This window comes from Dipodomys spectabilis, unplaced genomic scaffold (assembly GCF_019054845.1).
Source record: "Dipodomys spectabilis isolate Male_0828 unplaced genomic scaffold, ASM1905484v1 ptg000713l, whole genome shotgun sequence".
In the NCBI taxonomy this organism is placed as follows: Eukaryota; Metazoa; Chordata; class Mammalia; order Rodentia; family Heteromyidae; genus Dipodomys; species Dipodomys spectabilis.
Genome location: NW_024871390.1, coordinates 268,894 through 292,536, shown reverse-complemented (window position 1 = coordinate 292,536; position 23,643 = coordinate 268,894). Strand labels below are relative to the sequence as shown.

General features: G+C 59.1%; 2 protein-coding genes across 3 annotated transcripts; both read right to left on the bottom strand.

The window, feature by feature from the left end:
• Window positions 1–316: 316 nt before the first annotated feature.
• LOC122101964 (acrosin binding protein) lies at window positions 317–12,627 on the bottom strand. The gene is made up of 11 exons (XM_042672476.1): window positions 12,585–12,627; window positions 12,171–12,377; window positions 11,372–11,466; window positions 10,636–10,753; window positions 6,623–6,789; window positions 6,249–6,577; window positions 5,449–5,581; window positions 2,463–2,642; window positions 1,635–1,802; window positions 1,300–1,383; window positions 317–562 (listed from the first exon to the last, which is right to left on the bottom strand). Exons 1-11 carry the CDS (start codon window positions 12,625–12,627, stop codon window positions 440–442), a joined length of 1,647 nt encoding a protein of 548 aa, XP_042528410.1. The 3' UTR covers window positions 317–439.
• Window positions 12,628–13,887: 1,260 nt separating this feature from the next.
• On the bottom strand, window positions 13,888–22,330 carry Ing4 (inhibitor of growth family member 4). 2 transcript variants are annotated; one of them, XM_042672430.1, is made up of 8 exons: window positions 22,226–22,330; window positions 19,808–19,879; window positions 16,505–16,671; window positions 16,223–16,328; window positions 15,734–15,842; window positions 15,393–15,540; window positions 14,847–14,908; window positions 13,888–14,717 (listed from the first exon to the last, which is right to left on the bottom strand). In XM_042672430.1, the coding sequence occupies exons 1-8, from the start codon at window positions 22,260–22,262 to the stop codon at window positions 14,678–14,680; spliced, it is 741 nt and encodes a 246-aa protein (XP_042528364.1). In that variant the 5' UTR covers window positions 22,263–22,330; the 3' UTR covers window positions 13,888–14,677. The 2 variants fall into 2 exon arrangements, with proteins under 2 accessions (XP_042528364.1, XP_042528366.1); XM_042672432.1 differs by having other exon boundaries at window positions 15,734–15,839.
• Between the last annotated feature and the right edge of the window lie 1,313 nt (window positions 22,331–23,643).

Below are 23,643 nucleotides of genomic sequence, written 5' to 3'. Positions count from 1 at the left end.
AGCCTGCCCTGGAGGCTGAGCCGGGCTCTGCTGCGCCCTCCATTAGTCCCGGCTCCACCCTGCCCCGCCGGCTGGTGAAGCTGGGAGCTGGCCAGGGGGGCTAGGGGGAGTCCAGAGGATCCAAGTTCGAAGGCAGCCTGGAGAGGAAAGTCTGGGAGACTCTGATCTCCAAGGAAGCAGCAAAAAGCTGCAGGGGTGCTGTGGCTCAAGCGGTAGAGCGCCAGCCTTGAGCGAAAGAGCTCAGGGACAGGACCCGGGCCGTGAGTTCAAGCCCCAGGACTAGTGTAGAGACGAAAGCAAAACAGGCCACGGGAGCTCCACGCAAATAAACGTTTTATAGAAAAGACATGACCAGGGGTGGGGAGATTTCCCATCAGGCACCGCCCTGGGCCCAGGACGCAGGGCCTGGGCAGGGATGGGGGGGTGGGGGGCCCCCAGCTCAGCCGAACTGGCCCAGGGCTAAGGTGCTGAACTCCTGGCTCCAGCGCAGCACCACCTCCTCGCTCTTGGCTGGCGTCAGCACACTGTACGTCTCGTTCTGCAGACACCGCATGCGCGACACCTACAGGGCGGCAGCCGGGAGCCGGTGCGCACGCCTGTCGTCCCCGCTCCTCACAGGCTGAGATGTGAGGAGCGCAGGTCCAGGCCAGCCCAGACAGGAAAGCCCCTGAGACTCTCCTCTCCGAGAAGAACAAGCTGGACCTGGCGCCGTGGCTCAAGGGGTAGAGCGCCAGCCTGGGACACAGGGAGACTCAGGGACGGCGCCCGGGCTCTGAGTTCAAGCCCCAGGACTAGACACACAATAAAGAGAAACAACAATCCTTCATCTAGGCTGGGCGGGTGGCTCAGTGGTAGAGCGCTCGCCTCGCATGCATGAAGCCCTGGGTTCGACTCCTCAGCACCACAGACACAGACAAAGCCAGGAGTGGCGCTGTGGCTCAAGGGGTAGAGCGCCCGCCTTGAGCCAAAGAGGCTCAGGGACAGCGCCCAGGCCCTGAGTTCAAACCCCAGGACTGGGAAAACAAAACTCGAGCTGTCAGCCCATCTGAAGGCTCCCGATGCGCATGCGCACGGGTCCTAACTTTCCTACTTCCCCCTGCTGTCTAGCTTGCTAGCTCTTCAGAAGGTCAGGATTGCTCCTGGGGTGCGGGGTGGGGGGCATCCTGTGGAGGCCCTTCCCCCAGAGATGCCAAATAAGAAACTGCTCCCCGCACCCCAGGCTCTGGAAGAAGGGAGACCTGGACTGGAGGCACCTGGGGCGCTGGACGGAGGGGTGGTGAGGGTAGCATAGGAGCTCACCTTTCGACTCTGGTTCCTCATCAGACACTGCTGGCTTTTGAAGGCGCAGTAGTTGGGATACTGGATGTAGTCGGTGTCGCAAATCTACGCCGGGGGAGGGAGGAAGAGGGGCCGTCAGGACTCAGCCCGTCATGGCAGGAGGCTGAGAGCTGAGGATCGGGGTTCAAAGCCAGGCTGGGGAAGGAAAGTCCTCTGGCAAAGGCAGCCATTGGGGGCCTGTGTGTGTGTGTGCGCGCGCGCGCTGGACCCGGGGCTCGAACTCGGGGCCCGGGCTCTGGTGGCGGCCGGGATTCCAGGCGAGCGCGCCCAGCCCGGCTCCCTCCCGGCCGGCTGACCTTGGTGGGGTAGTCCCCGTCCTGGAAGCTGAGGAACTCGGCCTGCAGCCAGCCGGACACGCGCACGTCCTCGCAGCCCTTGGTGGCCAGCCGGGCGCACCAGAAGTCCATGCGCAGGCCGCCGTACAGCTCCAGCCCGTAGAAGCGGCCGCCCTGCCGGGCCCCTGCCTGGGACGCAGCGACGCGTGCGTGGGCCGCGCGCGCCCCCCGGCGGCCGCGCCGAGCACTGCGGCGGGGCGGGGCGGCCGGGGACCGGCCCCGCCCCCCGGGCCAGCTAAACCACGCCCCCAACGCGGCCCGGCCCCGCCCCGCCCCTGGAGGGACCGGCCCCGCCCTCGCGCAGCCCCGCCCTAGGGCGCACCGCGCCCCCAGGGCCCGCCCCCGCCCCTCAGCGTAGGCCCGCCCCCGCCCCTGGCCACGCCCCCGTGCTTCCCCGCCCCCAGCGCGGCCCCGCGCCCAGGGTCCGCTCCGTCCCCCAGCGCGGCTCCCCTCCCCCAGCGCGGCCCCGCCCCTAAACCCCGCCCCAGGCCCCGCCCGCCCCGCCCGCCCCGCCCCCTCAGCGCGGCCCGCCCCATCCCCAGCTCAGCCCGACCCCCGGCCCCCGGGCCCGCCCCCGGCCCCGCCCCCGCGGCCCCCGCCCCCGCCCCCGCGGCCCCCGCCCCGCCCCCGCGGCCCCTGGCCCCGCCCCCGCGGCCCCTGGCCCCGCCCCGCCCCGCCCCGCCCCGCGGCCCCGCCCCCGCGGTCCCTGGCCCCGCCCCCGCCCCGCGGCCCCGCCCCGCGGCCCCGCCCCCCGCCCCCGCCCCCGCGCGGTCCCCGCCATCCGGGTACCTGGGTGCCCACCGACATGCTCTGCGCGGTGAGCAGGATGCTGGTGAAGGGCGTGCGGTGCGAGCTGTCGCACTGCTGGCGCCGCAGGTCGCCCTCCGCCTGGCACTGCTCCAGCTTCAGCGAGCAGAAGGCGCACAGCGCGCACGTGGGCCGGTGGCGCCGCCCGAAGTTGTCGCACACCTGGGGGGAGAGTGGGGGCAGAGGGACAGGCTGGGGCTCGGCCGGAGCCCGCGCGCCTGGGTGCGTGCCAGCGCGGGGATGTGAACTCACGGCCCGCGCGCCTGGGTGCGTGTCAGCGGGGGGATGTGAACTCACGGCCCGCGCGCCTGGGTGCGTGCCAGCGGGGGGATGTGAACTCACGGCCCGCGCGCCTGGGTGCGTGTCAGCGGGGGGATGTGAACTCACGGCCCGCGCGCCTGGGTGCGTGCCAGCGGGGGGATGTGAACTCACGGCCTGGGTGCTGTCCCTCAGCGCTTCAGCTCCAGGCGGGCGCTCTACCACCTGAGCCACAGCGCCAGGTCTGGTTTTCTGGGGGTTCATGGGAGATCAGCGTCTCCCGGACTTTCCTGCCCGGGCTGGCTTTGAACCTCGATCCCCAGATCTCAGCCTCCTGAGGAGCTGGGATGACAGGCGGGAGCCAGGACGCCCGGCCTGGGTTTATCTTTTTTGTCAGTCCTGGGGCTTGAACTCTGGGCCTGGGCGCTGGCCCTCAGCTCTGCTGCTCAAGGCAGGCGCTCTACCACCTGAGCCACAGCGCCGCTTCTGGCTTTTTCTGCGTATGTGTTGCTGAGGAATCGAACCCAGGGCCTCATGCATGCAAGGCAAGCGCTCTACCACTGAGCCACCTGCCCATTCCTGGGTTTTTCTTTTTTAATGTGTGTGTGTGTGTGTGTGTGTTCTGCACTAGTTGCAGAGCTTGAATTCAGGGCCTGGGTGCTGTCCCTGAGTGTTTTGGTTCAAATTGGTTAATCTCAAGGTGTGACCCCTCTGTACATTCCATAATTTTTTTTTTTTGGTCGGTCATGGGGCTTGAACTCTGGGCCTGGGCACTGTCCCTGAGCTCCAGCTCAAGGCTGGCGCTCTTCCACCTGAGCCACAGCGCCACTTCCGGCTTTTCCTGCTTATGTGGTGCTGAGGAATCAAACCCAGGGTCTCACGCATGCAAGACGAGCGCTCTACCACTGAGCCACCTGCCCAGCCCCTATTTTATTTTTATTAATTACTAAAAAAAAAAAAAAAGCTGCGCATCAATAGCTCCCGCCTGTCATCCCAGCTACTCAGGAGGCTGAGATCCAAGGAACATGGTTCAAAGCCAGCCCAGGCAAGAGTCTGTGAGACTCTGATCTCCAATGAACCATTCAGAAAACTGGAAGTGGCGCTGTGGCTCAAGGGGTAAAGCACCAGCATGGAGCTGGAGCTCAGGGACAGCACCCAGGAACTGAGTTCAAGCCCCATAACTGACCAAAATAAAGTTGGTGCTCTACCACATGAAGCACAGCTCTATTTCTGGGTTTTGCTGGTTCAAGAGGCTCATGGGCTGCGCTGGCTTGGAACTGATATCCTCAGATCTCACTTTGTTGTTGTTTTTTTAACTTTGGGCCTGGGCACTGTCCTTGAGCTTGTTTTGCTCAGGGTTGGCGCTCTACCACTTGAGCCACAGCACCACTTCCAGCTCTCTTGGGTAGTTTATTGGAGATCAGAGTCTCACAGACTTTCCTGCCCAGACTGGCTTTGAATCGCGATCCTCAGATCTCAGCCTCCTGAGTAGCTGGGCTGACAGGCGGGAGTCACGGGCGCCCGGCCTATGTGATCTTTCTGTAGTGAAGCTCTGATTTCTGTCCACAGCTCCGATCTCTTCCCGACGTCCTTACCCCAAGTGGCATCTTAACCACTGCTGAGCTACAGGGACCCCTAGGAACCCACAGACCTTTTCCCTTCCCTGCTAATATTTCCAGAGCGGGAACACAGCGGGTGCACTAGAACTGTCCATTTTCATCTTCTCAACACCCACACAGTGACATCTCCAGAAAAGCAAAACAAAACTAGCCGGGCACGGGTGCTCACGCCTGTCATCCCAGCTACTCAGGAGGCTGAGATCTGAGGATCCCGGTTCAAAGCCAACCTGGGCAGGAAATTCTGTCAGACTCTGATCTCCCATGAACCATCAGAAAACCAGAAGTGGCGCTGTGGCTCAAGTGGTAGAGCGCCAGCCTTGAGCTGAAGAGCTGAGGGACAGCGCCCAGGCCCAGAGTTCAAGTCCCACCACCGACAAAAAAGTAAACAAAAAACATAATAAAGCCCCCCCCAAAATACCCCAAACTGTGCTATTATAGTAGACGCCCCAATACGTATGTCTGTTCACTGATGGGGAAACTGAGGGCCGGAGAGGTCCAGGACTTGTTTAAAGCCACAGGTGGCTAAGAGCAGGTGAATTGGGTCTGGGTGCTGGTGGCCACACCTGTCCCTCAGGAGGCTGAGATCTGAGGATCCGGGTTCAAAGCCAGGCCCCGGGCAGGCAAGTCCATGAGACTCTGCTCTCCAACTAGCTACCAAAAATAAGCTGGCAATGGAGTTGTGGCTCAAGTGGTAGAGCGCCAGACTCGAGGGAAAGACCAAAAATAAAGCTCCAGGACAGAGCGCAGGCCCTGAGTTCAAAACCCAGGGCAGACACGGAGCAACAAATGTTGTGGTGGGGGGCGAGCGGGGCTCTGGACGTGTTGTGCGTGCTCACGGGTGGGCAGGCTCCCACGTGCGGGCCGGGGCCCTGCCCAGGACAGACCCCGCCCCAGGGGCCTCGGCTTCCGGTGGCCACTGTGGTCAGCTCTCTCCTCTCCTCTCTCTGTCTCTCTCCTTTCTCTCCTCTATGTCTCTGACTTTTGTCTGTCTGTCTCTTGTCTGTCTCTCCTGTCTCTGTGCCGAGGGTGGGGTGGGAGGCTGGAGGGAGGAGGCCGGAGGCGGAGGCCGAGTGGCGGGCTTGGCAGCGTACCGACTTGCCGAAGCCCAGGAGCACTTCCTCTAGGTAGCTCCAAGCCCTGGCGGCGGGGGTGACGATGCAGGAGTTCTCCAGAATGGAGTAGCACATCACCAGCAAGGCATCGGTGTGCGGCAGCTGCAGAAGGCTGCAAGGAGACACGACTCACTGGCCGCGGCCTGGGATGGTGGTGGCCTGGCTTCCTCGGCCTCCCCGAGCAGCTTCAGCCTCGCCACCCACCCAGGGCCCCGGGGGGGGGGGGGGAGGGGGGACAGATCAGCGCCAGGCGTGGTGGTGGTGGTGGTGGCGGCGCGTTGTGTGAGTCATCCCAGCGGAGGCTGACAGGCCGGAGGTCGGCAAATGGAGGCCCGGCCGGGGAGCCAAAGTGAGGCCGGCTGGGGCAAGCAACGTGGTCTCCAAACACTCAAACAAACAAAGCCAACTCATCAAGGAAGGAGAAAGAACTTTTTCGACATTGTGCCACTTTTGGGGGGGGGGGGTAATAGAGCAGAGGTGGAATCCGTGTGGCAGGGACTCCAGGTTTTGGGGAGGGGGGGGGGTTCATGCCATGAGAGCTTTTGTCACACGTGGAGGGGGCCGAGGGGAGGGCGGGCAGGGGGGATTGACACACACACCAGGCCCAAGACAGGTGCAGGGTGGGGGGGTGAGGGGGGGCTGTGCCCACCGGCGCCCCCTGGTGGCCGGGCTGGGCAGGCTCAGGACAGCGACCCTCTTCATGGCCCACCAGCCCGGCCGGGGTGGAGGCCCGGGGAGGGAGTTAGCCCCGCCGGGGTGGAGGCCCGGGGAGGGAGTACCTGCCAGTGTGGCTTCGCCGGTAGGACTCATCGGAGGCCTCTTTGGTGTCTTCCATTTCCTGGGCCGAGCGGATGAGATCCTGAATGTTCTCCATCATGAGCGGGACCGAGTCCACCTCCCGGACGTGCGGGGTGAAGGACGGCGCGTCGGCCGCCAGAGCCTCGGCCTGGAATTTGCCTTCCGAGTCGCTCTGCAGACTGGACATGCTCTCCAGCGCCTCCTGCGTCCCCACTGCCTCCTGCCTGCCCTCCTCCTCCTCCTCCTCCTCCTCCTCTTCCTCCTCCTGCTCCTCTTCCTCCTCCTCCTCTTCCTCCTCCTCTTCCTGCTCCTCCTCCTCCGCCCCCTCCTCCTCCTCTTCCTCCTCGTTATGCACCCCGTCGGTCTTGTGCTCATGCAACAGTTCCTGCTTATGCGCATCGGCGCCCATTTTGTGACTGTTGGGCTGCTCCTGGCCTCCCAGGGACAAGGACGACTGGAGCAGTTCCTCCACGTTGTTGCTCAGGCGTTCCGGCCACGGCTGGAAGACCTGACGTTCCGTGGCTGCGGCGTGGTCCGACCCACCAAAGAGGAGAGAAAAGACAGACAGACCCTTAGCCGGGAGCTGGTGCGCACGCCTTTAATCCCGGCTACTCAGGAGCTGAGATCTGAGGATCACCGTGCAAAGCCAGCCTGGGCAGGAAAGTCTGTGAGACTCTGATCTCCAGTGAACTACTAGAAAACTAGAAGTGGCGCTGTGGCTCACGTGGTAGAGCACCCGCCTTGAGCTGAAGAGCTGAGGGACAGCGCCCAGGCCCTGAGTTCAAGGCCCAGGGTCAACAAGAACAAAAGAACGAAAGAACGAAGGAAGGAAGGAAGGAAGAAATAGGGCTGGGCAGGTGGCTCAGTGGTAGAGTGCTCGCCTAGCATGCAGGAAGCCCTGGATTCGATTCCTCAGTACCCCATACACAGAGAAAGCCAGAAGTGGCGCTGTGGCTCAAGTAGTACAGAGCTAGCCTTGAGCAAAAGAAGCTCAGGGAGCTAGGCACCGGTGGCTCCCGCCTGTCATCCCAGCTCCTCAGGAGGCTGAGATCTGAGGATCATGGTTCAAAGCCAGCCTGGGCAGGAAAGTCCGTGAGACTCAGATCTCCCATGAACCACCAGAAAACCAGAAGCGGCACTGTGGCTCAAGTGGTAGAGTGCCAGTCTTTAGCTGAAGAGCTGAGGGATAGTGCCCAGGCCCTGAATTCAAGCCCTATGACCAAAAAGAAAAGCTGGAAGTGGTGCTGTGGCTCAAGTGGTAGAGCACCAGCCTTGAGTAAAAAAGCTGAGGGACAGCGCCCAGGCCCTGAGTTCAAGAACAAAGACTGGCAAAAAAAAAAAAAACATAGCACCAAGCTGCAGGATTCCAAGTGTGTTTATCCACAGACATGTTTAACAAGTGGAAAAAAAAAAAAAAGAGGACAAAGGAACAGAAAAGACATCACACTTGTATATAGTTACATATTATTCAACAGCAAAGCAATAACAGCCACAATTAAAAAATAAAACCAAAGCCCAACACTAATGGCTTACACCTGGAATCCAGCTACTCAGGAGGCCGAGATCCAAGGATCACACGGTTCAAAGCCAGCCTGGGCAGGAAAGTCTGCAAGACTCTTCTCTCCAATGAACCCCCAGAAAACCGGGAGTGGTACTGTGGCTCAAGTGGTAGAGCACCAGCCTTGAGCAAAAGTAGCTCAGGGACACAGCACCCAGGCCCTGAGTTCAAGCCCCAGGACTGGCAAACAGAAGAAGTAAAAAATACCTACTATGCACCTGGCATTACCTTATAAGATGCTGTGGGAAGTGAATTGTCACATCCACCTGCCAGCCACTCTGCTTACAGGCTGGGTATTTTGATAGGATTAGCAGAGGCTGAGCGCCTGATCCCCTAGATTGGAACTGCTTGGCTAAAACCTGCTTGGAGCCTAGCCAGCGTGTGCAGTTCAACACGTGGGAGAATGAGGAAGCGCGAAGCCACGCCCCCAAGGCCTGTAGTACACACAGGGCTGAACTCAGCTGGGAGACGCTGCGCAGGTACAGTGGGAAAATCAAACAGGGAATCTGGCTGCACCTGCTACGCCAGGGCATCATGGGAAAAGATGCCCCTCCAGACAAGCCACCACCCCTGCTACAGAAAGAGGTAGAAGAGATCCAGCGCTGGTGGCTCACGCCTGTCATCCTGGCTACTCAGGAGGCTGAGATCTGGGGATCGAAGTTCAAAGCCAGCCTAGCAAGAAAGTCCCTGTGAGACTGTTTGTTTTGTTGGTCGTGGGGCTTGAACTCTAGGCTTGGGCGCTGTCCCTCAGCTCTTCAGCTCCAGGTGGGTGCTCTACCACTTGAACCACTGCGCCACTTCTGGTTTTCTAGTGGTTTATTGGAGATAAAAGTCTCATGGCCTTTCCTATCTAGGCTGGATTTGAACCTCAATCCTCAGATCTCAGCCTCCTGAGTAGCTGGGATGACAGGTGTGAGCCACCAGCGCCCAGCTCCAATTTTCATTTAAAAACGTAAGCTTGCTTAAAACCTTTATGCACAGGCTGGGAAGGTGGCTCAGTGGTAGAGCGCTTGCCTTGCATGCATGAGGCCCTGGATTCGATTCCTCAGCACCACATAAGCAGAAAAAGCCGGAAGTGGTTCTGTGGCTCAATTGGTAGAGCACCAGCCTTGAGCTGAAGAGCTGAGGGACAGAGTTCAGGCCCCAGGACCGGCAAAAAAAAAAAAACACAAGCAAACCTTTTTTGCACAAATGTGTGTGTGAATGTTCAAAATAATCTAATAATTTACCATAACATGATGTGAGAAAGTTTAGTCTTTTCTATCAAACTAAAATGCTGCTGTTTTGTATGGTGATTTTGTTTTGGTACTGGTATTTCCTAGAATTTCTTTCTTTTTGACTACTGTCTGTACTATTGGTGACCAGCCATAGGAGGAGAGTGAGTCTTGTGTTGAAGGAGTTAAAAGAATGAATTGTAATTATGCTATGTGGAATTAAAAAAACTAAGACTACTGGGCACCAACCTGTCATCCCAGCTACTAAGGAGGCTGAGATCTGAGGATCACGGTTCAAAGCCAGCCTGGCAGGAAAGTCTATGAGATTCTGATCTCCAGTAAACCACCAGAAAAACCGGAAGTGATGCTGTGGCTCAAGTGGTAGAGCGCCAGCCTTGAGCTGAAGAGCTGAGGGATAGCGCCCAGGCCCAGAGTTCTGGCCCCAGGACCAACAACAACAAAAAAATGAAGGTGATGACCAGGCTCCCAGACACTTGTGCTTAAATTGGACTGTTATATGTAACAACCGGCAAGTAGGAGTTGCTCCTGGATACAAAGATAAGAGTTCCACTAGTTCTCTGCAAGTTTGTCTCTTCCACAAAGTAACAACTGTTACAGCTATGAGCTCAGAAGAAGTCAGTCAGGAAAGGAATCCAGCTGCCATCTGTGATTTGCTGGAAAAAGAATCATTTAGGGGCTGGGCAGGTGGCTCAGTGGTAGAGTGCTTGCCTAGCATGCATGAAGCCCTGGGTTCGATTCCTCAGTACCACATCCACAGAAAAAGGTGGAAGTGGCGCTGTGGTTCAAGTGGTAGAATACCAGCCTTGAGCAAAAGAAGCTCAGGGATAGAGCGCCTAGGCCCTGGGTTCAAGACCCTGTTATCTCCCCCACCCCAAATCATTTAGCATGCCAACAATTTTAAAGGATTACATTGTTATATAATATAAGTGACAATTTCATATCAGTGACAATGTGTGAAAAACACCTGGAGAAAGAAATTGAGGAAGATGGCTGCCAATGGAAGAAAGCTGTCAGACAGGACAGAATGGAAGGAAAGGAGGAAGGAGGGAGGGAGGAAGGAAGAGAGGGAGGGAAGGAGGGAAAGAAAACAATTGAACAAGAAAACACAAATACCCAAACCTCCCAAAGTGGGAGGTTGCAAGAACAGTTCGAACAAAAAGGCCACCAGCCCCCATCTTAACCAACAAAAACAAATAAGGTGCATCGCATGGGAGGATCAGGACCGCCAGTAACGCACAACCACTGCCCAAGCTGACCCACACAGCAAGATCCTAGAACAAACAAACAAAAGCACCGAGCACCAGGATCCCAGTTCAAATCCAGCCCAGGCAGGAAAGTCTGTGAGACTCTGATCTCCAAGAAACCACCAAAAAGCCGGAAGGGGCGCTGTGGCTCAGGTGGTCGAGCGCCAGCCTTGAGCTGAAGAGCTGAGGGACAGCGCCCAGGCCCTGAGTTCAAGACCCAGGACTGGCTGGAAAGGAAAAAAAGGAAAGAAACAGAGACTCCCCCCACTTCTCCGGTCATGGAGCCCCCTCAGACCTTGGGCCCTGTACCCCAAATGCAGAGGCCGGTCACCTGTGGCCCGGGAGGCGGAGGGGGAGCCGGTGGTGGTGGATGGGGGTTCCATGGGCGATTCCACCTCCTTGAGTGTGTTGGGCGAGAGGATGGAGACCGGCTGGGAACAGCGCACTCTCTGCAGGAAGGGAAGAGAGCTGGGAAGGGTTCCGCAGTGGGCGGGCCTTCCTGCCCTGGGACCCCTCAGTCCCCCCACCCCCCGGCTCCCCGGTGGGGATGGAGGCCTGGGGAAGTAGTGTCTGTCTGTGTCACACTGTGGAACTGTGTGCTGGTTCACCTGCTAGGTTTTTTTTTCTGCTCAAGGCTGGTGCTCTACCGCTTGAGCCATGCCTCCAGCCTGACCTTTTGCTGGTTGGTCTCTGGAATTTGTTGCTTTCTTATAGTCAGTGCTTGGGCTTGAACTCAGGGCCTGGGCGCTGTCCCTGAGCTGCTTTGGCTCAAGGCAAACGCTCTACTGCTGGCTTTTGTTTGAGCACTTTTTTTTACAGGTAAGAGTCTCATGTACTTTCTGGCCAGGGGCTGGCTTTGAACCGCGATCCTACAGATCTCAGCCTCCTGAGTAGCCGGGATGACAGGCGGGAGCCACTGCACAGGCCTGTGTCTGATGGACTGGATTCTATCCTGGGGTGAAGGCAGGGAGGTGGGAGCTACGGGGGGGGGGGTCCAGGGCTCCCCCTTGCCCCCAGGGGGCCGATCCCCGCGCGACCCCGCCGCCCTCGAACCCCTGGAACCTCACCTTGGCATAGTACACATGGTTGGAGCAACGATACTGCGTGAACTGGCAGAAGGATTCGAACCAAGAGGCGTAGGGGAGGTCGGAGCAGACGGCGCCTGGGGGGGGAGGAGAGTGAGGCAGGGCGGGGCCGCCTGCCCCTCCCTCACCCCGCCCAGGCCCCTCCCCTCCTCCCTCGCCCCGCCCCGCCAGGCCCCGCCCCCTCCCTCGCCCCGCCCCGCCAGGCCCCGCCCTCAACCCGACCTGCTCCTCCTCCCTCGCTCCACCCCCCATCCTCCCTCGCCATGCCCCCCGGACCCGGCCACGCCCATCCTCCCTTGCCCCGCCCCGCCAGGCCCCGCCCTCCTCCCTCGCCCCGCCCCACCAGGCCCCGCCCTCGACCCGACCTGCTCCTCCTCCCTCGCCACGCCTCCCAGACCCTGCCACGCCCTCCTCCCTCGCCCCGCCCCACCCCGCCAGGCCCCGCCCCTCCTCCCTCACCCCGCCCCTCCTCCCTCACCCCGCCCCTCCCCCCTCGCCCGGCCCCGCCCCTCCTCCCTCGCCCTGCCCCCGGACCCCTGGCACGCCCCTCCTCCTTCGCCCCGCCCCTTCTCCAGCCTCGCCCCGCCTCCCTCGCCCCGCCCCGCCAGGCCCCGCCCTCCTCTCTCGCCCCTCCCCTCCTCCCTCTCCCTGCCCCGCCAGGCCCCGCCCTCCGCCCTCGCCCCGCCCCACCAGGCCCCGCCCCTCCTCCCTCACCCCGCCCCCCGCCCTCCACCCTCGCCCCGCCCCCTCCGCCCTCGCCCCGCCCCGGCCCCGCCCTCACCGTCCGGCACCAGCCCGTGGTTCTCGTACTGGTCCAGCTGCACCAGCGTGGGGTTGCGGCAGCCGTGCGTGGCGCGCAGGCGGCACGTGGTCTCCGCCTTCCACGTGGGCGTCAGCAGCGCGAAGAAGCGCTCGTACTCGGTGGGGGACAGCGGGCTCCCGGGCGTGGCCGTGGACGCCGAGTCCAGGGCCGCGGCCGACAGCAGCGCTGGGGTGGGGGCGGGGCACGCGTGGATGGACGGGCGAACCCCCAAATCCACTCCCGCCCCGCGAACAGAGCGGGGCCGTGGACCCCGACGCCCAGGTCAGCGCATGGGGGGCCCAGGGCGGAACCCCCACGAGAGAGGCCGCGTGGGACCCAGGGCCGGAGGTTTGGGGGTGCAGAGGGGACGATCTGGACGGGACGGGGCCTCACCTTTCAGGAGGGCGAGGAAGACGCGGGCTGCGAGCCACCCCATGTCGCCCCGAGACCACCTGCGTGTTCGGGGGACGGCGGGAGCCGTCGGGCGTCATAAAGGCCAAGCGAGGGGCGGGGCCAGGCGAGGGGCGGGGCCTGGTGGGGGCGGGGGCCTGGTGAGGGGCGGGGCCTGCACAGGGGAGGGGGTGGGCGACGGGCAGGGCCTGATGGGGGCGGGGCCTGTCATGGGGCCGGGCGAGGGGAGGGGCCGGGAGAGGACCAGGGCCTGATGGGGGTGAGGCCTGGAGGGGCGGGGCCTGGCACGGGGCGGAGCCAGGCCAGGGGGGCTGCACAGGGGAAGAGTACGAAGTAGGAGGCGAGGGGCGGGGCCTGCGCTGACAGGTGGTGGACCAGAGGCGAGGGGCGGGCCCTGTGCAGGAGATGGGTGGGGCCTGCACTGTGACAGGTGGTGGATGAGAGGTGAGGGGCGGGGCCTGCACAAGGGCGGGGACTGGCGGGAGGCGAGGGGCGGGGCCTGCGCTGGCAGGTGGTGGACCAGAGGCGAGGGGCGGGCCCTGTGCAGGAGATGGGTGGGGCCTGCACTGTGACAGGTGGTAGATGAGAGGTGAGGGGCGGGGCCTGCGCTGGCAGGTGGTGGACCAGAGGCGAGGGGCGGGCCCTGTGCAGGAGATGGGTGGGGCCTGCGCTGTGACAGGGCAGGGGGAAGGGCGGGGCCTGTACAGGGACGGGGACTAGCAGGAGGTGAGGGGCCGGGCCTGAGCTGGACAGGTGGGCTAGGAGGCTCCGCCCATGACCTGGTGACAGCTGACAGGTGGTAGACAGGAGGCCCCGCCCAGGTATAGGACAGGGCCACAGGAGCCCCAGGAACCCGCAGGCCAAATCTGGTCTTCACTGGCGCAGGCCCAGTGCTCCAGGCAGGGCTCCCAGGGTGACCCCAGAGCCTGGAGGAGTTAAGGGGGGATCCGGAGGGAACTGGGGGACCCCCAGGGTAGCAGATGGGAAGGAAAAGCAAAGAAGCGGAAGGATGCCTGTCACCCCAGCTACTCAGGAGGCTGAGATCTCACAATGGCGGCTCAAAACCAGCCCCAGCAGCGAAGTCTGCGAGCCCATCTCCAACGAATCACCAAAAAGCTGGAAGCGGAGCTGCGGTTCAAGCGGTAGAGCGCCAGCCTCGAGCACAAAAGCCCAGGACAGCGGGCAGGCTGTGATCGAAGCCCAGGCTGCGACTCTCTCTCTCTCTGTCTCTCTCACACACACACACACACACACAAACACACACACAAAGTCACACCAGCACAGGTAACGCAAATACATCATTTTATTGGAAAAAAAAAATTAGTGGGCAATGTTTGATGGAGAATAGACGCACAGTTTAGCAAGTTCCAGAAATGGTGGAGGCCAGCACGGGGGCACCCCACCCCCAGGATTTCATCTGGGCTCCCTCTTAGCACCCCGTCCTCCCCATCCAACCCTGGAGGGCGCGGAGGTGACGCTCGGCCGAGATCCGCCAGGCTGCGTCTGCGCGGCGGCGGCGGCGGCAGGCCAGTTACCTACCCAGGTCCTGAACAGGTGAACCGTCGGCGGGCCACGGCGCCTGCCCCGTCCTCATTCATTCAGGGTCGGGATCCGCCATCCCCTTTGGCTCAGAGGAAGGAGGCGCCCCTCGCCCCAGGGACCTGGGGGACCCCTCACCATGAAAAATTGGAAAGAATGGAGGAGAAAATCTCACACCAGCCCCCCTCCCCATAAGGGGGAGGGTAGACTCAGGGTTGGGGGTGCCTGCAAGTCCGCCCCGCGCACAAGGGGCGGGAGCAGGACCCCCCCCCTGCACAGCAGCACCGACCTCTCGGATGCAAAGGCGGGCAAGGATGGTTTGAGCGCGGCCCCGCCGTCGGCTGCGGCTGTCTCCCAGGGCTGGCGCCGCCTCAGCACCAGGAAGGGGGAGGGGGAGAGGGGAGGAGAAGGGGGGGAACGGCAGCCCCCCCATTCACGTTTCCCTGGGCACCCCCTCCCCCGGGGCCGCTAGCTCAGGCGATCCTCGCTTCCCAAGTCCAGATCGGGGGGCTGTGGAAATGGGTCTTGGTCTTCATCTATTTCTTCTTCCGTTCTTGGGAGCAGCGTGGGCAAAACCTGAGTCGGCAAGGGAGGAGAAGGGGGGCGGAGGGGGGGTGAGGGGGGGGCAGAGAAGGCTTCCACCGCTCCGATTGGCAGGGGGGAGCAGGAGGGGAGGGTGAGGGCTGCGTGGGCCTCAGGACTTACCATTTCCCGCGAGGTTTGGTGGTAAGTCCCACACAGGCAAAATGGAACCACTCAATGGAACACTGAGAAAGGCAGAGGCCAGGGCAGTAAGGGACCAGGGAGGCTGAGAGGGAGGCCGGGCAGGCACAGCCCTTAGCCGGGAGTTCTTCTGTCCTTCCAGGGCTACACAGCCCCAACCACCACCCTTGTATTCTGAAGAGACACCCTCTTTTGTGCGTGTATGTGAGTGCTGGGGCTTGAACTCAGGGCCTTGGGGGGGAGTCTCACTTGGCTCTTTTCACTCCAGGCTGGCACCTGGAGTGGAGCCACAGCTCCATTTCGGGCTTGCTTTATTTTCTATTGGGGATGAGTCTCACAGCCTGGACTTGGCTTTGAACCGCCAATGTTCAGATCTCAGCCTCCTGGGTGGCTGGGATTACAGGCATGTGCCCCGGGACAGGGTGGGGGTATTTCTGGCTATTGAAGAGGATCACTCCCATTCTCCCCCTGCCTCCCCGCACCCCCCTTCTCTGCACAAAGGCCAAAAAAAAAAAAAAGGAAGCTCACATCCGGGTTGTCACAGCCGATCATCTCTCCATAGGAGACCTGGTGACAAAGGCAATATGTGGGTTCGTTGGGGTCCACGGGCATATCCAACACATCAGAGGGGTGGACACTGCCAAAGGTCACTGAGGGCTTCCCATATTCAGGACTTCTGCGTTCCAAGAGGAAGAGAGAGGGTCAGCGGCCCCTGCCACCTGAGGCTCCCCGAGATGCCAGGGAGGAGGCCGTGGTGGGGGGCACGGCGGGGTGACCTCTCCTAGCTCTTCTTCGGTCTGTACCCGGGGAAGGGGGGGGGGCAAGGGGACCACGGCGGCGGGGCGGGCCGGGCCTGGCCGGGCACTCACGAGCGCACGAGTTTTAGCTTTTTCTGGGTGGCTTTGGGGACGTCCTCATCCGAGATCTTGCCCTTACAACGAGCCCGCGCGGCCTTCTTCTCCTTTTGGCTCCTGCCTTCTAGCGGAGACAGAGAGATGAGGTGGGGATGGGGGGAGGGGGGCATGCGGACGAGAAGAGAAACTTCTTTCTGTTGGGTCAGTCCTGGGGCTTGAACTTGGGACCTGGGCGCTGTCCCTCAGCTCTTCAGCTCCAGGCTGGCGCTCTGCCCCTTGAGCCACAGCGCCACTTCTGCTTTTCTGGTGGTTTATTGGAGATCAGAGTCTCACGGCGCTGGCTTTGAACTGCGATCCTCTGGATCTCAGCCTCCCGAGTGGACAGGCGTGGACAGGCAAGAGCCATGGGCGCCCAGCTCCTCACCTGGCCCACTTTCCACCCTGGCAGTGCCCAGCATGTCTTCCGCCTCCCCCCCACTCCACCCCCCTGCCCGCTCTTTTTGCCTTTGCTGGAAGAACTGTCGTAGTCACTGGATTCCATCTGCTTCTCTTTCAGATCTGCCTCGAAGCGGGCCAGGTCCGTGTCCAGCCGTCGGATGTGTTTGTCCACCTGGTGGGCAAAGGGGGGGGGGGGGGGGGGGAAGAGTTTGGTTCTAAGGATCAGGAAACAGGCCCAGCTGGCTCAGATCCAACACAAAACCAACCACAGCAAACACAGCCCGGCAGGTTCTAAGGCCCTGGGGTCGCTGCAGAAGGGCGGGGTGGGGGGGGGGGGGGAATGCGTACCATCTCATAGGTCTGCATGGCGAGTTGCACCTTGTCATCACCAAACTCTTTGCACTTGCCGTAAGCTTCCTGGATCTGCCGAAGCAGGACCAGCTTCTCCTCGGAGCTGAGGCTGCGCGCGCTGCTCACGTACTCGGTGGCCAGCTTGTCGATCTCGGCCTTCAGATCTGCAGCACAGACAGAGGCTGATTCCTGTCTACACAGAACCTACTCCACAGCACTGCGCTCTCACCTGGCTTTTTCTGCTCAAGCCTGGTGCTCCACCCCCTGAGCCACGCCCCCGGCCTCTGACTTTTTGGTGGTTACTTGGACATGAGAAGCCTCAGGGACTTTCCTGCCTGGGGTGACTTCAAACTGTGGCCCTCGGATTGCAGCCTCCTGAGGAGCTGGGATTACAGGAGTGAGCTCCAAGTGGCAGAGCTTAAAGATGTGTTGGGAAACTTGAGGCTTTTTTTTGTTTTTAATTCCAAAAGCCATCTTCTTGTCTCAAAAACAACTTAAAGCAGTTCTTTTCTTTTGCCTTTATTTTCTTTTCCTTTGGGGTGGGGGGTGGGGACAGGACTTGGCCTTGGAGTCCATTTTTTTTTTTTTTTTGGTTGTGGGGCTTGAACTCTGGGCCTGGGCGCTGTCCCTCAGCAATTCAGCTCAAGGTGAGCGCTCTACCACTTGAGCCACAGCGCCACTTCCAGTTTTCTGGTAGTTCATGGGAGATCAGAGTCTCATGGACTTTCTTGCCTGGGATGGCTTTGAACTGTGATCTTTAGATCTCAGCCTCCTGAGTAGCTGGGATGACTGGACTGAGCTACCAGCGCCTGGCCAGCTTCCTCCCACCTGCTCCCCTCCCCCCGACTCTTCTTATTTTGTTTCTTTTGCCAGACCTGGGGCTTGAACTCGGGGTCTGGGTGTTGTCCCTGAGCTTTTGTACAGAAGGCTGGTGTCCTACCACTTGAGCCACAGTGCAACTTGCGGCTTTTTCTGTGTATGTGCTACTGAGGAATCGAACCCAGGGCTTCATGCATGCTAGGCAAGCACTCTACCACTGAGCCACCTTCCCAGCCCAGCCACTCTATTGAGGTAAGGTCTTACCACTGCTCCAGGCTGGCCTTGAACTCATGACCCTCACATCTACGTCTGTCCCTTGCAGAGCTGAGAACAGTTCTGCTACCTTTTCTGCTTTCCCTGCTCTGCATTTGTGTCTTAGATTTTGCTCCTAACAGTTAATTCTGGAAGGTTCTCGACGTCCTGAGATAACAATGATGCTGTTCCCTGACATTTGACAAGGTCATAAAAATGGCAAAAGGAAAAAAAAAAAAAAAATCTGACCAAACAGAAAAGAGCCACAGCGAGCCCGGGAGCTGAGTAAACACACAATGTTTATGCTCCACTGCCTTCCTGGCAATCTCATCATTTCCAGCTGGCCTTTACGGAAGGATGCAGGAGTTAGGAAGGTTCTAGAAAGAAAGTCACCTGGCTCTCACCATTAGGGAGGCAGTTCTCATGGGTCGATGTCCAGTGTGTGCAAATTTACCCAGAGTTCAGTTCAGGCTTAGCTTTACTTTTTTTGTTGTTGTTGTTGGTCATGGGGCTTGAACTCTGGGCCTGGGCGCTGTCCCTCAGCTCTTCAGCTCAAGGCGAGCGCTCTACCGCTTGAGCCACAGCGCCACTTCCAATTTTACTAGTGGTTTATTGGAGATCAGAGTCTCACAGACTTTCCTGCCCTGGGCTGGCTTTGAACTGTGATCCTCAGATCTCAGCCTCCTGAGTAGCTGGGATGACAGGCGTGAGTCCCGGCGCCCGGCTTCTTTCTTTTCTTCTGTAAGACGTTCTCCCATGGCAGTGGTCCTGACTACAGCAAGAACTTGCAGTACAAGGCCCACTGTGAACTCTGGGGTGGTTATCAGTAACAAAAGATACATTCTCATTCTTCCATTCATGTATCCAAATGAACAGCAGAAATGACTTTAGAGTCAGCATTGGGATCTCTAATTTTATTTTTCTGGAATTTGAACTTGGGCCTCAGGCTTGCTAGGCAGGTGGTGTACCACTGAGCCACGCCTCCAGACCAACCTTGGTGTCTAGAGTTCCTTTATGTATGTGCCAGTGTGAGGACTTGAACTCAGGGCTTGGACACATTCCTTTAACTGGTTTGCTCAAGACTGGGTACTCTACCACTTGAACCACAGCTCCACTTCCAGCTTTTGGTTAATCAACTGGAGATAAGACTCTTCCTGCCTAGGCTGGTTTTGAACTCGGATCTTCCTATCTCAGGCTCCTGAGTAGCTTGAATGACAGGCATGAGCCACTGGCGCCTGGCTAGAATTCTTCTTGAGGGAGGTAGAAAGATCATAGCAAGCCGGGCGCTGGTGGCTCACGCCTGTAATCCTAGCTACTCAGGAGGCTGAGATCTGAGGATCGCGGTTCAAAGCCAGCCCGGGCAGGAGAGACTGTGAGACTCCTATCTCCAATAAACCACCAGAAAACCGGAAGTGGCGCTGTAGCTCAAGTGGTAGAGCGCTCGCCTTGAGCTGAAGAGCTGAGGGACAGCGCCCAGGCCCAGAGTTCAAGCCCCACGACCGACAAAAAAAAAAAAAAGATCATAGCATCTCTGCATCCTTAAAACAATGTCTCAATAATTCACGTTATGGAAAAAGCTGATGAATAAATGAGGACCATTAATACTCTCTCTTAATTGTAAGGACATGGGCTGGGAAGGTGGCTCAGTGGTAGAGTGCTTGCCTACCATGCGTGAAGCCCTGGGTTCCATTCCTCAGTATCACATACCCAGTAAAAGCCAGAAGTGGCGCTGTGGCTTATATGGTAGAGAGTTAGCCTTGAGCAAAACAAGTTCAAGGATACTGCCCACGCTCTGAGTTGAAGCCCCAGGACTAGCAAAACAAAACAAAAAAAGCAAGAACAGCCAGGCACCAGTGGCTCACACCTGAAATCCTAGCTACTCAAGAGGCTGAGATCTAAGATCAAGTTAGAAACCACCCCAGACAGGAAAGTTTGTAACTCTTTATCTCCAATTAACTACTCTAAAACCAGAAGTGGAACTGTGATTCAAAGTGGTAGAGCTCTAGCCCTGAGCAAAAAGAACTCAAGGATAGCACCTACGCCCTGAGTTCAAGTCCCAGGACTAGCAGAAGAAGAAGAAGAAAAAAAAGAATTGCAAGAACAGATGAGAGATTTTAGGAAGTGCAGGAGGTAATAAAGTCATAGTCCCCCAGATCATTCCAGGAGCTATAGCTACCAGCAAGCCGGAAGAGACAGGATGAGCGCAGAAGAACCCTCCTCTGCACGTACCCTCCGTTCTTTGATCGAGATCCCTCATGAGCTGAAAGTTCCTCTGTAACTCAAAGGGGAGGTTTTCAATGCCTAGGAAAAAGAGAAACCAAGTCAGCAGCAGGAGTCTATGAATGAGCCACAGAAACCCTTTCATGCGCGATCCCTCAGCAGCTCTTCTACCACTTGAGCCACCAAGACATTTCGGGTTTTCTGATGGTTAATTAGAGTTAAGAGTCTCACCAACTTTCCTGCCCTGGCTGGCTTTGAACTGCAATCTTCAGATCTCAGCCTCCTGAGTAGCTGGGATGACAGGCGGGAGCCACCAGCGCCTGGCCTCAAACTGGTTTTGTGTGCATGCTAGGTTTCAAACTCAGGGTTTCACACTTTTTTTTTTTTTGCCTCTGAATTATTATTATTATTTTTGTCAGTCATGGGCTTGAACTCTGGGCCTGGGCGCTGTCCCTCAGTTTTTCAGCTCAAGGCTAGCGCTCTACCACTTGAGCCACAGCGCCACTTCTGGTTTTCTGGAGATTTATTCGAGATAAGTTTCTCACGGACTTTCCTGCCTTTGTAGGATTTGAACCTCAGTCTTCAGATCTAAGCCTCCTTGTAGGCAGGATTATAGGCATGAACCTTTGGCTCCTGGATCTCTCAAGTTTTCTTAGCCTGGCTCTTAAATGTTGTCATGAGATTAGATTTTACTCCTTTCATTTTCTCAATTTATTATCCCTAAATGATCTTGTTGACACTTGTGGATATGTTTCTACTTCTAAGCTTAAGTCAAAATCGACTTAAACACCTGCTGTTACTCCAGGATTTCCTGTCTCAGCAATGGTGCCCAGTCCAACTCACTACTTTCCCAAATAGAAGAGTATCGCCTTAAACTTTGCCTTTCTCAGTCATCTAGTCTTGCCAGCTAACTACTAACCATTTCTGATGGTTCATGTCTGTCATCCCAGCTACTCAGGAGGCTGAGATCTAAGGATCACCGTTCAAAGCCAGCCCAGGTTGAAGATTCAGACTCATCTCCAGCGAATCACCAAAAAGCCAGAAGTGAGGCTGTGCCTCAAGTGGTAGAGCACCAGCTTTGTAAAAGCTCAGGGACAGCGCCCAGGCATTGAGTTCAAATCCTAGGACACACACACACACACACACACACACACACACACACACACACACACACACACACACACAGCCATAACAGCTCCTTAGTAAATATCTGCTGAATGAGCGTCTGGAAGACGAACTGAACGCTCAGGGTGACGGGTTTGTGAAGAGCGGGTTACACACAAGACATAAACCTAACACTAGATCGGGTACTTGATGGGAAGTGGACTTTTTTTCTGCACCGCCATGAAAAGAAGCCTTTCAGAGCTGGGGGCGGGCCCAGGCCTAGCAAGGCCGAGGTCCATGAGTTGAAACCCCAATACCCCCTCAATCTCTCCCCACAAAGCGATTCCTGTACCCCAAGTCCCCCACAAAGCGATCCCCAGCGCTCTTTGCCCCCCCCACAAAGCGATTCCCAGCACCCCACAACCTTCCTCCACAAAGGGACTCCCAGCACCCCTTCGCCCCCCCCAAAGCGATTCCCGCACCCTTTGCCCCCCCACAAAGCAATTCCCAGCACCCCCTCGACACCCCCCAAAGCGATCCCAGCCCCCTCAGTCCCCCTCCAAAGCGATCGCCAGCCCCCCTCGGCCCCCCCAAAGCGATCCCAGCCCCCTCGACCCCCCCAAAGCGATCGCCAGCCCCCCTCGGCCCCCCCAAAGCGATCCCAGCCCCCTCGGCCCCCCCAAAGCGATCCCAGCCCCCTCGGCCCCCCAAAGCGATCCCAGCCCCCTCGACCCCCCAAAGCGATCCCAGCCCCCTCGGCCCCCCCAAAGCGATCCCAGCCCCCTCGACCCCCCAAAGCGATCCCAGCCCCCTCGACCCCCCAAAGCGATCTCCAGCCCCCCTCGGCCCCCCACAGCGATCCCAGCCCCCTCGGCCCCCCCAAAGCGATCCCAGCCCCCTCGGCCCCCCCAAAGCGATCCCAGCCCCCTCGGCCCACAGGCGGCGGTGGGCTCATCTGACAGCTCTGACAGCGAGGCTCCGCTCCCCCGCCCGGCCCGGAGAAGCCGCAGCTGGGCGCCGCCCCGACGTGAGGGCGGGAGGCCCGCGGCTGCGGTGACGGCGCTGACCGGACGCGGGAGGCGCCGCCCGGCGGCGGTGCGGCTCCAGAGGCCCGCGGACCGCGGGACCCGCTCCCGCGTCTGCACCCCGCAAGCCAGGCCCGACGCCGCCCCGCCCCCCCTTCTTTATCGTCCAAGAAATGGCGCCCGGGACCCGCTCACGACGCCGGGGCCCCCGGGCCGGGACCTCGGGGCGCCAGGCCCCCGCGGCCGCGGTTCCCCCACGCCCCGCGACCCCTGACCCCCTCCTCCGGCCCGCTCTTACTGTCCAGATAATGTTCCAAATACATCCCAGCAGCCATCTTGAAGCAAAACAAAGCAACTTCCGGTTCGCCTCGGAAGTGACTGACGCGTAGGAGACAGCACAGACGCCGCCGGCGCGACGCTGAGGTAAGACGGCTTCCGCCCTTCCTTCAGCCTCTCGCACGACCTCTTCCGCCCTCACCCGCCAGCCGCGCGCAGCTGCGCCCCTCGCCCGAGCCTTGGCCTGTGACGTATGTCAATGGCGACGGCCCCCCGCGAGGCCACTTCCGCCCGCTTCTGCCCTGACTGCGGCGCCGCGCGCGGTCGTATGACGTCACGGAAGGGCGCCATTTTGCAGTCTAGCTAACTTTTTCCTCTTTTTTCCGTTTTCCCCTCCAAGCCCAGACTGTGCCCTAATGGGGGGCGAGGAGCCGCGCTGTGCGGGGTACGGTCCACCCTCCCTCTTCTGCAGGTGGAGACGCTACACTTTATTCGTTCCTTTGTGTGCAATCTGGTGAGCAAAGCAGCTGAAGACTTTCCCCCAGGACAAGTTGGGAAGGAGCCGCAAAGGTCCAGAACTTTCTCCAGAGTCTTCGCGTTCCAGATGTCCCCTCACAGGAGCAGCTGGACCTCGAGCCCAGGGCCTGGCACACACTGCCCAGCGCCCCGCCACTGAGCTATACCCCCAAAATTAGGAATTGTCTTATTCATAAGGGTGGAGAACACAGCACTGGGGAAATTCTGTAGCCACAGCTCCGTGGTGGTTCATCGGAGCTGGGGTTCCTGGGTTTTTCCTGCCCAGGCTGGCCTCGAACTACCATCCTCAGATCTCAGCGAGGAGGACAGGTGTGAGGCACCTGCACTTTGGATCAAAGTTCTTGTCCTTCTTTGCAAATATGGCTTCCCATGGAAATGACATACTACTTACTTCCCTCCACGCTTTGGTCTCCTTTGGTATCTCTGGCATAAATGATGCCAGTATTCCGAAAGGCCTGGGAAAATGGAGCTCAGACATGCTAGCCAAAGAACAGATACTGTGCATTGCACTCAATGGAAATCAGCGAGGACTTCCGACCACAGCTGACTTGTGATGTAAAACCTGCCACAGTGATGTAAGACAGCACTAATCCTAACACACACCGCTATAATTACTGCTGTGCTCTGGCAGGCTTTTAAGCCACCAGCCCTTGGTTCATTTATTTATGTACGTACTAGGGCTTGAATGTAGGACCAGAGCAGCATTTTTTCACTAAATTCTGGTTCTCTACTACTTGAGCCACAGCTCCACTTCTGGCTTTTAGCTGTTTGTTTTTTTTTTTGGAAATAAGTCTCATGGGCATTCCAGGCTGGCTCCAAACGGTGCTTCTCAGATCTCTGCCTCTGGAGCACTGGAGTAGCCTAGAAATGGGAGTTATGTGGGGCTCAGTCCCTTGGATAATG